This window comes from Topomyia yanbarensis, chromosome 3 (assembly GCF_030247195.1).
Source record: "Topomyia yanbarensis strain Yona2022 chromosome 3, ASM3024719v1, whole genome shotgun sequence".
NCBI classification, from domain to species: Eukaryota; Metazoa; Arthropoda; class Insecta; order Diptera; family Culicidae; genus Topomyia; species Topomyia yanbarensis.
The window spans coordinates 171,030,568-171,043,047 of NC_080672.1; the positions used below are offsets into that span (position 1 = coordinate 171,030,568).

Consider the following 12,480-nt stretch of genomic DNA (forward strand, 5'->3'; position numbering starts at 1 on the left):
CTGGAAAGGGATGTATGTCAAGTTGGACGGCTACTCTGAAGGATCGGCTAACGTTTCGACAAGCTTCGATATTAGCAAAAGTAGTGAGTAGACAGTAGATATCGGTCAGCAGTCGAGGAGGAAAAACACGAGGTTGGAGAAAATAGGGATAACGTTGTCTAGAGAAATTTTACCACCGATGATTATTTTTTTAGAGTGGCAGCGAAATGGATCGCGTAAATGGGCATCGGTATAGGGTGAAATACTGCCGCCAAGAAGTTCTCAGCACCAGTTAGCAGATAAATAGGAACGGCTAGCATCGAGAAGGATAAGAAAACCGGCGAAGGTGGTAATAAACCGAGGTAAATCCTTGTGGTCGACACCCCCGGATTGGTTCATGTCTCAACAGAGTACGATATTTGCAGCAGACCTGTGCAGGTGAGATATATCACGAAGGCTTGCCAGCAAGTAAGGAAAAGTAGCTATGGATAAAAACATGACGATTAACACAAAACAAAATAAGCAAGAACACAATTCTTACTAAAGTAGTACTTAACGGTTGCCCCGGATGGATGAGGATTACGAGATACAAGAAGTTTAAGTTTAGTCGGTTGGCTTAACAACTACTACAAACCAATCCGAATCCACCACGAGCCAGCAGGCAACGCACAGTGGTCGGAAATGCCAAAAACGTCAGTAGGGGCCAAACCATATTCATAGAGTATTTTTGGAGAAATTGTTCGTAAGAATATTCCCCACAATCTGATGAAAATTACATTGAGGCATGGCTTACTATGATTGAACTAGAAAAATTAACTTTTTATGATGACGAGGTAGAAAGATGGTGTCTTCGACAAAGTTTTAGGAATGCTCATAATGAAGAATTTTGTTGAACAACTTGAGCTTGTAGGACTTAATGTTTCCGATTTATAAAGCGTTTTCTAAGCCAAACCCCTTAAATTTAGCTTTTTAAGATAGCTTTTTTCGCTGTGATTTTTCGTGCAAACGATGTTCCAGACAAATGGTGAAGTATTAAAACCACATAATATTGTTGAAGACTACATGTAAAAATTAAATTATTGTTGAAGACCTCATGTTAACATATTGTTGAACACTGCATATAAAAATTGTACCTGAAATCGGAGGCGCGGCGCACACCTCTTGTAAAAATACTCAATCGTTTTATAGTTATTGAAGAATTTTAAAAAATTTTACACCAAGTTCAACTGCGTATAAGAGAGAAAGGTGCAAGCCAAAATGGACGAGCGCTATTTTCAATGTCCGGACTACGCATAATAAAGGTAAGGGAACGTACACTAATTAAGGCTTTTTTAGAACTTTTCAACCTCCCCCTTCCCCCCAGATAAGAGTTCGTAAGATTTTGGTGAACTCTCCCTCCCCCTACATAAGATCTTATCATGACTTGTGTAATTAAAAAAATATATTGTTAATTCATTAAATTATATGATAGCGAAAACGATACTTATAGAACTATTAAAAGAAAAGAATGGACAAAATTTAACTATAATCATCTGCAGTAATTTTATTTGCATTCTAATCTCGCCCAGTAGAAATATCAGATTAATTTTTTGTAGATTTTCAGCAACTTTGATTGGGTCAACATAATTTGCTTCGCTATATTCCACTTTTTTTGAGTCTATTTCCTTGTGATGTAGAACTCAAAAGAATTTATAACCTCTTCTGGTGTGAATTTATTCCAACTATAAGGGTATAAACACTACTTAACTTGTAAGACAGATTGTGACTACAGTTCTTGATCAGAACAATGTACCACCAAGAGTCAAGAAATTGCTGTAACTGCTCCAAAACCATCGATAATTAAGCCACTCCTCACGTTGGCAACAATTAACCAAATTCCATAACTAATTTAACTATCGTATTCTGTCGCTGCAAAACACTTCAATTCGAGGTCCGCCTTTCCTTGACCATGATGTACAATATGTGCTTATATTGTTTGATATACAAAATGTGCATGGCACAAATAAGAAATAGTTTCATTTCTTATGAAAAGAATATTTTTCTTATTGATTTCATTTTTCATGCATGTTTTATGATATTACGTAAGAAGGGAGGAACCCTCCCTCCCCCTCAGATAAGGATTTGTGATATTGTGAAACTCCCCCTCCCCCCATATGCCCTTACGTAATTAGTGTATGGCCCATAAGAAGGTTTTAAGCTCATTTTGTAATGTTTTTTTATTTGGGTATTTTTACTTACAGTCTTCAACAATATTATGTGGTTTTAATGCCTCCACATTTGTCTGGAGCACGTTTTGCACGAAAAGTATTAAAAGTATTAAAAGCGGAAATAGTTATTTAAAAAACTAAATTTGAGGGTGTTATCATAGAAAACGCTTTACAAATCGATAACATCAAATCCTACAAGTTCAATTAGTTCAACAAAATTCTTTATTACGAGCATTTCTAAAACTTTGGCGATTTTTTTTTAAATTTGATCGTAGTAAGCCATGCCTAATTTTAATTTTTAAAAAGGTTGTGGGAAATATTCTTACGAACAATTCGTCCAAACATACCCTGTGAATATAATCGATGGTTTGGCCTCTAGTCAATTAAGTTTACGTTTTTGGGGTTTCCGACCACTAAGCAGCGGTGTCTTTTGATGATTCCTTCTCGATAACAAACATTTACCGAATTGGTTGCGCAGAGTCGTTTGGTTCACAAGACTAGGTCCAGGCCTCTGAAAAATTCTTCAAAGTTTGAGGGTTTCTATACGTTTCTTTTAAAATAAACGTTATAAAAAACAAAAATTGGAATTTTTGCTTATCTGATTCTATCGAAGCTTTTGCTATTTCTGCAAAAAGCTCATCAAACCAAATTTATAGTGTTCTCTTGGTTTGTCATAGACGAACTTTATCACAATGAGACAATGATCTTATGTATACCCCAATAGATCGTTGATGATCAGAGTCCGAAAAATCAAATCTGAAAAAGATAGTTTTACTAAGAAGTGTGTGTGTGTCACTTATAAGTGAATGAATCCAATTAGCAGAACGTAGAACGCTTGCAAATCTTCTCTTACGAAAGAAAATGACACTGGAGGTTCAAATGATGTGCGCAAGGATTATTTGGAAATACTCATATCAATAAATATTTTTTTTTTTTTTCATACGTTTATTTGACACGGCATTTGCAATAGCTTTTTACGCCAGTTTCTTTTTTTACATAGCACGTTACAAAAATCCTTAAGACTAATTTTAACTATACTAGTACTTTGTCTAAAACTAACACTGAAATCACTTTATTGTTTGCTTTTTTCCTTACATTGTTGTATTTCATACTGATCTAGTATTTTCGGGTGTATTTATTTACTTTTTTTTCTGTTATTGTCTAAATTTAAAAACTAAATATTCTAGGTTCCTTTAATTGGTGAATGATTAGCCTTGGATGAGAGTATGAGGAGATGAATTTAATTAAATTTTGACAGACGCTGTTTTTAGAAAATGATAGATAAGTTCCATGTATAGAGGATCGCGATACGCCAGGATGTCTCTAACAGGAACATGGATTGGTCTTCCTCGGACTTGTAAAGAATCTACTAATTGTGATCTGGCTTCACGATATTCAGTGCAGGACCAAACAACATGCTCAATGTCATGGTAACCTTCTCCACAAGCACAATGATTACCCTCAGCGAGCCCAATACGACGGAGATGCGCATCTAAAGTATAATGATTGGACATGAGCCTAGACATCACACGGATGAAGTCCCGACTTACATCCAATCCTTTGAACCATGCCTTCGTTGATACTTTAGGGGTAATTGAGTGTAGCCATCGTCCCATATCTCCATTGTCCCAAGATGTTTGCCAACTAGCAAGTGTCCTCTGTCGAGAAGCGCTATAAAATTCATTGTAAGCGATGGGTCTTTCATATATTTCACCATCTAGTGCACCAATCTTGGCTAAATTATCAGCTTTCTCATTGCCCGCAATAGAGCAATGGGCGGGGAGCCACACTAGGGTAAATTTATAACATTTTCTTGTCAGGTTACTCAGAGATTCTCGTATCTTCCCCAAAAAGAATGGATCGTGATTATCAATCCTCTTTGAGCGTAGAGCTGCAATTGTGCTGAGACTATCAGTGAGGATAAAGTAATGGTTCGGGGGTAAAGTATTAATTCTTTGCAAACTATAGTGAACTGCTGCTAGTTCCGCTATATAAACAGAGGCGGGTTCTGCAAGTTTGAGAGAAATTGAAAAATTATTGTTGAAAATACCGAAACCAGTGGCCTCACTGATTCGTGACCCATCAGTGTAAAACATTTTAAGGCAGTCTATGTGTTGATATTTACTTGTGAATATTTTAGGGATCTCCCGCGAGCGTAGATGATCCGGAATTCCACGAATCTCTGCTTGCATGGACGTGTCGAAGAATAAAGTGGATTCAGGAATATCTAGTATATTGACGTATGTGGGAACATACCTAGCAGGCGTTATTTCTTGTGACATGTGATTGAAATACACTGTCATGAATCTGGTTTGGGGTTGAAGCTCGACAAGTCTTTCAAAATTTTCAATTACCAGTGGGTTCATAACCTCACATCGAATAAGTAAACGAGAAGAAAGATCCCAGAATCGGTCTTTTAAAGGAAGAACTCCCGCTAGTACTTCAAGACTCATCGTATGGGTCGACTGCATGCAACCTAAGGCAATTCGTAAACAGCGATACTGTATCCGTTCCAGTTTAATAATGTGAGTGTTCGCAGCTGAACGGAAACAGATGCACCCATATTCCATTACTGAAAGTATTGTTGTTTGATACAATCTTATCATGTCACTTGGATGAGAACCCCACCATGATCCAGTTATTGTTCGCAGAAAATTTATCCTTTGTTGGCATTTCGTTATTAGATACCTAATGTGGCCTCCCCATGTGCCTTTAGAATCGAACCAAATTCCAAGGTATTTAAAAGTCAGGACTTGGGCTATCGTTCTACCAACCAACTGAAGCTGAAGCTGAGCTGGATCACGCTTCCTTGAAAAAACAACCAACTCTGTTTTCTCCGTAGAGAAATCGATGCCTAACTTCAAAGCCCAACTTGATAAATTATCCAAACTATCTTGCAGTGGTTGTTGTAAATTTAAGGCTTTTGGTCCTGTAACAGAAACCACGCCATCATCTGCAAGTTGTCTTAGAGTGCATGGGCTGACAATACAATTATCAATATCATTCACGTAAAAATTGTAGAGAAGGGGGCTTAAACAAGAACCTTGTGGGAGGCCCATGTAACTTATTCTGAATGTTGCCAAATCGCCATATGAAAAATGCATGTGCTTTTCTGACAATAAGTTGTATAAATAATTATTTAATATTGGTGAAAGACCACATTGATGTAGTTTCTCTGAGAGAACATCAATGGAAACAGAGTCGAATGCTCCTTTTATGTCTAAGAACACAGACGCCATTTGTTCTTTTTTTGCATAAGCTAGTTGGATTTCTGACGAAAGTAGCGCCAGACAATCATTCGTTCCCTTTCCCCTCCGAAAACCAAACTGGGTATCTGATAGCAAGCCGTTCGCCTCAACCCAATTGTCGAGACGTCGTAGGATAATTTTTTCCAACAATTTCCTGATGCAGGATAACATTGCAATCGGTCGATACGAGTTATGATCGGAGGCTGGTTTTCCCGGTTTTGGAATAGCGATAACTCTCACTTGTCTCCAGTCGTGCGGGACAATGTTCTGCTCAAGAAGCTTATTGAATAAATTCAACAAGCGTCTTTTTGCTAGGTCAGGCAGATTCTTCACCAAGTTGAATTTAATTCTGTCTAGTCCCGGAGCATTATTGTTGCATGAGAGGAGTGCAATTGAGAATTCCATCATTGTCAAGGGCGAAACTATGAAATCGTTACTTGTTGGAGCATCGCGAGTGATTTTCTGCGCAGGAGCAGAATCGGGACAAATTTTCTTGGCAAAATTAAATATCCAACGATTCGAAAAATCTTCGCTTTCATTAGTCACGTTTCGATTCCTCATTCTTCTGGCTGTGTTCCAAAGAGTACTCATTGATGTTTCTCTTGACAAGCCATTAACGAAGTGTCTCCAATAACTAGATTTTTTGGCACGACGTATACTGTCAAATTTGTTTTGCAAAATGAAATAATTTTCAAAGTTCTCACGTATACCCCCTTTCTGTTTCATAATTTCTTTGTAGGCAACTTGTTTAGCTTCATATGCATCAGAGCACTCTTTGTCCCACCAAGGATTAGGGGGCCGTCTATTTATTGTCATTCCAGGATTGCATTTCGTTTGGGCTTGTTCTGCTGCTTCAATAATTAAACCCGCTAGGAATTCATATTCTTCGGTAGGGGGTAGCTCTTCTGTCGAAGCAAGAGAAGTGGAAATTAATGTTTCGTATGTTTTCCAATCAATATTTCGTGTTAAGTCATAAGGAACATTGATTGAATTCGTAAGGCCTAATTCACTGTTAATTGAAACAACGATTGGCAAATGATCGCTACCGTGAGGATCAGGTACAACCTTCCACGTGCAGTCTAACCGAAGTGATGTCGAGCACAGAGATAGATCTAATGCACTTGGACGTGCAGGAGGTCTGGGGATGCGTGTTGTTTCGCCAGTATTTAAAACTGTCATATTAAATTCGTCACAAACATTGTAAATCAAAGAGGATCGATTATCATTGTAGAGGGAACCCCACAATACTCCGTGCGAGTTGAAGTCTCCCAGTATCAGACGCGGAGCAGCCATGGATTCCACTACCTCAAAAATTTGACGTTGTCCAATTTGAACTTTGGGAGGTATATATATAGAAGCGATAGACATGTCTTTGCCTTTAATGTTCGTTTGGACAGCTACAGCCTCAATGCCCGCAAACAAGGGGATGTTAATTCTATAGAAAGAATAGCACTTTTTAATTCCTAGAAGCACTCCTCCATACGGGGTGTCTCGGTCTAGGCGAATAATGTTGAAATCATTTAAGTTGAAATTAATGTTTGAGGTAAGCCATGTTTCACATAGAGCAAAAGCATCGCATTTTAAATTATGCAGTAAAATTTTTAAGGAATCAATTTTAGGTATGATACTTCTGCAATTCCACTGTAAAACAGTGATGGAATCTTTCATTGGAGGAGGTGAATTACCCATTGAAAGATACAATCGCTGCAAGGATGGGCCATTGAGCAATCAGCTGCTCTAAAAATGTTCTAATTGTTGGGAGGAAAGCTGAAAGTATACTCTTTAGTGGTTCAGAAATATTGAATGCTTTAAAAATCCAATCAACAATTTCAGAAAATTTCAATAATCCTACCCCCGGCTGAGGCTCAGAGGAAGTCGAAATTTTATTATTTCCAGTAATGGTGTTCTGTTTGGATTGTACGTTCCCAAAACCGGGCGGAATTGATTTCGGTTTTGAATCGGAATTTTTCGGTTTTGGGCGCAGTTTATCTATTGGTGGAGAAATTTTAAGGCCCTTGCTTGGCAGCTTGGGAAAAGAAGACTGTTTTCTTTTTCTGGAATTTCCGGGTAAAACAAATGATGTACCTTCGCACGCTCCGTCAGAGTCAGACTGTTCCGAAAATAGAGATGTGTAAGTGTTTTCTAAGAAGATGGGTTTAGGGGTAGCATTTTTCAACATTTCTGCATAGGAGCGCTTAGACCTCTCCTTCAAGGATCGTTTAATTTTATCCTCACGCAATTTATAAATGGGGCATGCAGGGACCTCATGTGAGTTTTCTCCGCACATTAAACATTTTTCTGAATTTTCATTACATGTATCCTCTTGATGAGAACCCCCACATTTGCCACACCGTGCCTTATTGGAACAGTAAGTGGCTGTGTGGCCAAGCTGTTTGCAATTAAGGCAATTCATTACACGAGGGATAAAAAGGCGAACAGGGAGACGAATCTTATCGATAATGACATAGTTGGGCAGCGCAGACCCAGCGAAAGTCACTCGAAATGAGTCAGACAGTCGATAAACTTTTTTATCTCCTTCGTGTGATACTGAATGCAATTGCTTGCATTCAAGTATTTTTACGTCTTTAAGTATGGTGTCTTTGAAACGACCAACCCCATGCTTAACTAAGTCATCAACAGTCAAACTCGATTCTGTGATGACCCCATCAATTTCAATTTCCTTTGAAGGAATATACGCTCTATACTCACGCGTAAAAAGCTCGCAAGAAGCAATTGCATTGGCTTGTTTGAAACTACCAACGACAATGCGTATTTTATCTTTATTGACTTTGACGATCTCTTTTACATCCGAGAATCGCGAAGTCAAATCTTTAGAAATTTGAATAATATTTAGCGCCTTTACTTTACGCCTAATAAATACAATCCATGGTCCCGTTGACGACTCTGGGTAAATTTTAATTCTAGTCGGATTTACATTTTCAGCATAAGGCTTAGGGGGAGGGTCTGTTACTCGTTCTCCCATCTCTTCATCCATTTTACCTAGCAAGAAAAACTATCACAAAAAGGAATGAAAAATATACCTGTTATACCTGTAGAACACACCTCATGTGTTACGTTGTAAACTCGGTGCCCGTTGTTTGACAATGTGACACCTGCTGTTCTTCTTCGTCGCGTTGCTTCTTCAGTAGAGAAATAGTCCTACCTGCAACACTTCAAAACTCTCTCCGATTAAGCTGCTCGTCGGTATCACCACCACAAGCGCGCTCTCTCCGTTTCCACCACCTCGGTAGACAAATGTGGCTACCTGTGGCTTGCTGCGAAAATCCCACTGTCGATGCGGCACTTTTCAGTGCCACTTGTTTTCCTTATTCGTCGTACCACTTCTGCGGTAGACAAATAGAGCAAATGGGTCTACCTGTGACGCTTCCCTCTCGTCGATTAGAATTGCCCGACGACACCAATACACTATATTTTTTTCTGTGTGTACAGGCACGATCACTGTCGATCTCTGCCACCGCGGTAGGCAAATTCGTCTACCCGCGGTTTGCTGTCAAAACACCACTTGTCGAGGATGCCGTTGACCACGCCTCCGACGTATCAACTGTCGACTCACACTTAACAAACTGGTCTCTCTCTCTCTCCCACAACAACGCATACAGCGTCTCGCACTCCGTCACTCTCTCGAGAACAAATCCTTCCACCTGGAGGCACAACCGTCTCGGTCGGTTGCAAAAACTGTTATGATATCAATAAATAATCCTATAGCATAAAAGACTCTTATTTATAGTACTACGCTTTCGAACTTTCTTCCCCTCACTACATGATGAAGCAATAAAAAGCACTTATTTGCATCATACATACTCACACTTTATTAATCACGCATATATCTCATTTTTAATAAAGATAAAGATTTTAATAAAGTGGAGAGAAAATAAATTAAGGAAGGTGTCGATCTTACCACTATGGGGTGTCGGTTTTACCCGCAGTGTCTACAAAAAGTCACTTTGTTTTTCAAGTTTTACAACCAATAATTTTTAATGAAATTAATTTTTTTAAGCGCTGAAAAAATGAAGTCTTGTTAAGAATTTTCTGAAGAAAAATTCTGCATAAAAACTATAATTTTATTGGTTTTGTGGCAACTTAGAAAATTTTTTAAGCTTAAGGTGTCGGTTTTAACCATAATTCCCCTACACGGAATTGAACATCAACAAAAAAGCTGTTATATTCAACATAATTGTAAAATGTGTGCTTCAATCAACCGAAGGTGAAGCAAAGCCATGAATTTTAGTTTAATGTGATAATATAACAAGTTATAATGAATAACTCATCTCTTATTTTGTATTGTTTGTGTAATAATATGCAAATGAACAAAGTTCGTTATTCCACTAAATCTCAGTTATAAGTTCGTTATTATTTTCGGTTCGGCAATGAAATAAATTCCTCCAACTTATCCTAACCGTCAACCCTTGAATATGCTTTTAGAGTTTACTCCTTTACGTTACTCCACTATTGTGTGCTTATGTAAAAAGGTGCTTAAATCGGAGATAAAATTGTACTTGGTGGCTCATTCAAGCGTAAAACCGTCAAGTGTGCAGTAAAGTTCCCTGTAGACACGGAAAACCATCGATAAACATTGTGCGTAGGATTCCGTTACTATGGAACTAATGAAGAGCAAAGTTGATTATTACGCTTGGAAAGCGCGTTTCAAGCTTGTTTGTTCACATTTTCTAAAACACTGGCTAACATCAGACCTTGCTTCCTATTTCCACTAGCCCATTAAAAACTTTAGACTTGAAAGTAACCGGAGAAGGTTATTGTTGAAAGTTTTTCTCGGTAGTATACGACACAGCTTAGAAGAGTAGGTTGATGTTTATCTCGATAATGGATGCAATCCCTCCTACGCTTTTACGCTATCCGGTACGTAGAGATGTATAGATGACAGATTAGCATAATAGTTTATGTTTGGAGAGCTTAGCTAAGGGACTATTGTGTGATGGATTACCGTTTTATAATAATTTTGGTCAAGTATGATGCAAATGATTCAGCATGCTTTGTTGGTTAATGTTTTTACTTACCCGCAATCATGTAGAGAACGACTAAAAAAATGATCCCAACATTGCTGAACATAAATGCAGTGAAGTTTCGACAGTGGTCCTTGAAACGTTCTGCAAACGGCGGTTTCTGCCGTCGTCTAACCGAGCGTCGGCGTTCCATGGTCCCGTGACACCCGGCCTGAGCCTGATGTGTAAACCAGCCGGCGGTTACCGAGTCTAGCAGGGAAGCTTATTGGAAGGTTCCGTTTCGAATCGGTGTGTAAACGCCCGCGACCGGAAGTTATTTTATACTTTAGCGATTAATTTCCGCCCGCCTCTGATCACTTTTCTTCTTTCTTCTTCTGGTTCTCGCAAGCCGCCACTGCGGGGCAGTTAGGCACTTTTCGGGGCTACACTCGGTGCACCGCCCTGACACTATCGCGCACTTGCTTGCACAGCAGAAATAACTCATTAAAAACTATTTTATTAGAAGAAAGATAAGTTTATTATGCCTGTTGCTACTACTTCCACCACTGTTTTCATTCATTTTCCTTTCCGTCTCATCTTTTCTTTGTTCGCCTCAAGAAACTTTGCACTTTCAATTAAATCTTGACGTAGTGGTAAAGTATTCTACCACTTCGATGGTAAGCTTCATTTCCATCCGAGATTATCTGCTGCTCACTAAATGGCGTACTCAACTGGACCCTTTGATGTGGAAAAACGGATATTGTATTTTACACAACATAATCAGTTATCTGGTTCCGCTGATGGATTTTCCTGGAAGTGGGATCTAATTTTTTCGTTTTCTGCATTTTTCGAAAATTGTATGTGATTTCAATCAGAATAAGGTAACTAAAACTGCAACTGAGTAAGTATCGTTGAAATTGACATGACCTGAAGTAAAATCCGCACTAAAAGTTGTTTTTGATTTGTCCCCTGTTTTATATCCGTTGTTAGACTTTTCACCTAGTTACATTCAATTTCGTCGATAAAGTAATATAATTCAAAGTAAATAAACAAGAATCAAACTAGAAAAAGCGTTACAAAATATACAGTAACGTGATGCACATAAATCCTCGCCCAACCTAAAATTAACTAACGTGTAACTAGTTCAAAACTCAATGCCTAATCCCTTTATTAGGTAACCGTATAAACTGAGCATAAATTTGCTATCGATGAGAAGAGCCACTTTCCAATTTACTCCAATCTGTCTGATATCGATGGAAATATCCATCTCTCTAGAAGTCAAAACGTGTACACCAAGCTTAGATACATTTGGCAACATCAACTTTTAATCAGTCCACAACGAGCCGGTTTTTGTGTACCACTCAATGGCGCACATGGCCGTGTCGTGTTCTAGCTACTCATCCGTTTGGTTGCTGAATGCGAAAGGGTACCCAAAGCAACGTCCAGTGGCGATGTCAGTTGTGTATTCGAAAATTGAACATTCCCCGTCCCCAGGCGGGCGTTCATCAAGCTTCGCAAGTGATAAGAAGATCTCTAACTATATTTTTGACATGCATAGTTTTACTTCTTGTGATCAATGCGGGAATCAGCTTACAAGGGCCATGTCCTGAAACTTATGAACGTACGAACGTAACTACGACACACAACCAGGGCCTCTCTATCAGTAAGTTTACCCGGACCAACAACCGCTGGACAGCACTGCGAAGCATTGACATTAGAAGAGATATCTTTGACGGGCTAATAGAATACATATGCATCTTTGGTCTTCGACGATTGGGTTGGTGATTTTCTGATAGCGATGAAGTTCAGTGAGGACCATGCTGGTGGTACGTCAGGGGACACAGGGGTGTATCTGTGATTAACATAGTATTAATCATAATAGTAAATTTAAAACACTCGTAAGTCAAAAATAAAGAGTTAAGGTTGCACAGAGAATGCGCAAAATTCGCAAACGAAAAAAGCAGTTTTTTCCCACACCGTATGTCAGATCTTCATAAAAATCAATCAGCGTATGTAGAATGTTGTTACAGTACTGCTGATTGATTTTTATGAAGATCTGACATACGGTGTGGAAAAAAACTGCTT

General features: G+C 38.7%; 1 protein-coding gene across 11 annotated transcripts in view; it reads right to left on the minus strand.

The window, feature by feature from the left end:
• Positions 1-12,480, minus strand: part of LOC131689503 (two pore potassium channel protein sup-9) — a 99,674-nt gene that overhangs the window by 67,471 nt on the left and 19,723 nt on the right. For 4 of the 11 annotated variants that reach the window (XM_058974637.1, XM_058974635.1, XM_058974636.1 and 1 more), the window contains exon 2: positions 10,471-11,133. In XM_058974637.1, coding sequence (XP_058830620.1) covers positions 10,471-10,609 — 139 coding nt within the window. In that variant the 5' untranslated portion in view covers positions 10,610-11,133. Of the gene's footprint in view, positions 1-10,470; positions 11,395-12,480 lie in introns of all 11 variants that reach the window. The other 7 variants (XM_058974633.1, XM_058974630.1, XM_058974631.1 and 4 more) reach the window with 3 other exon arrangements.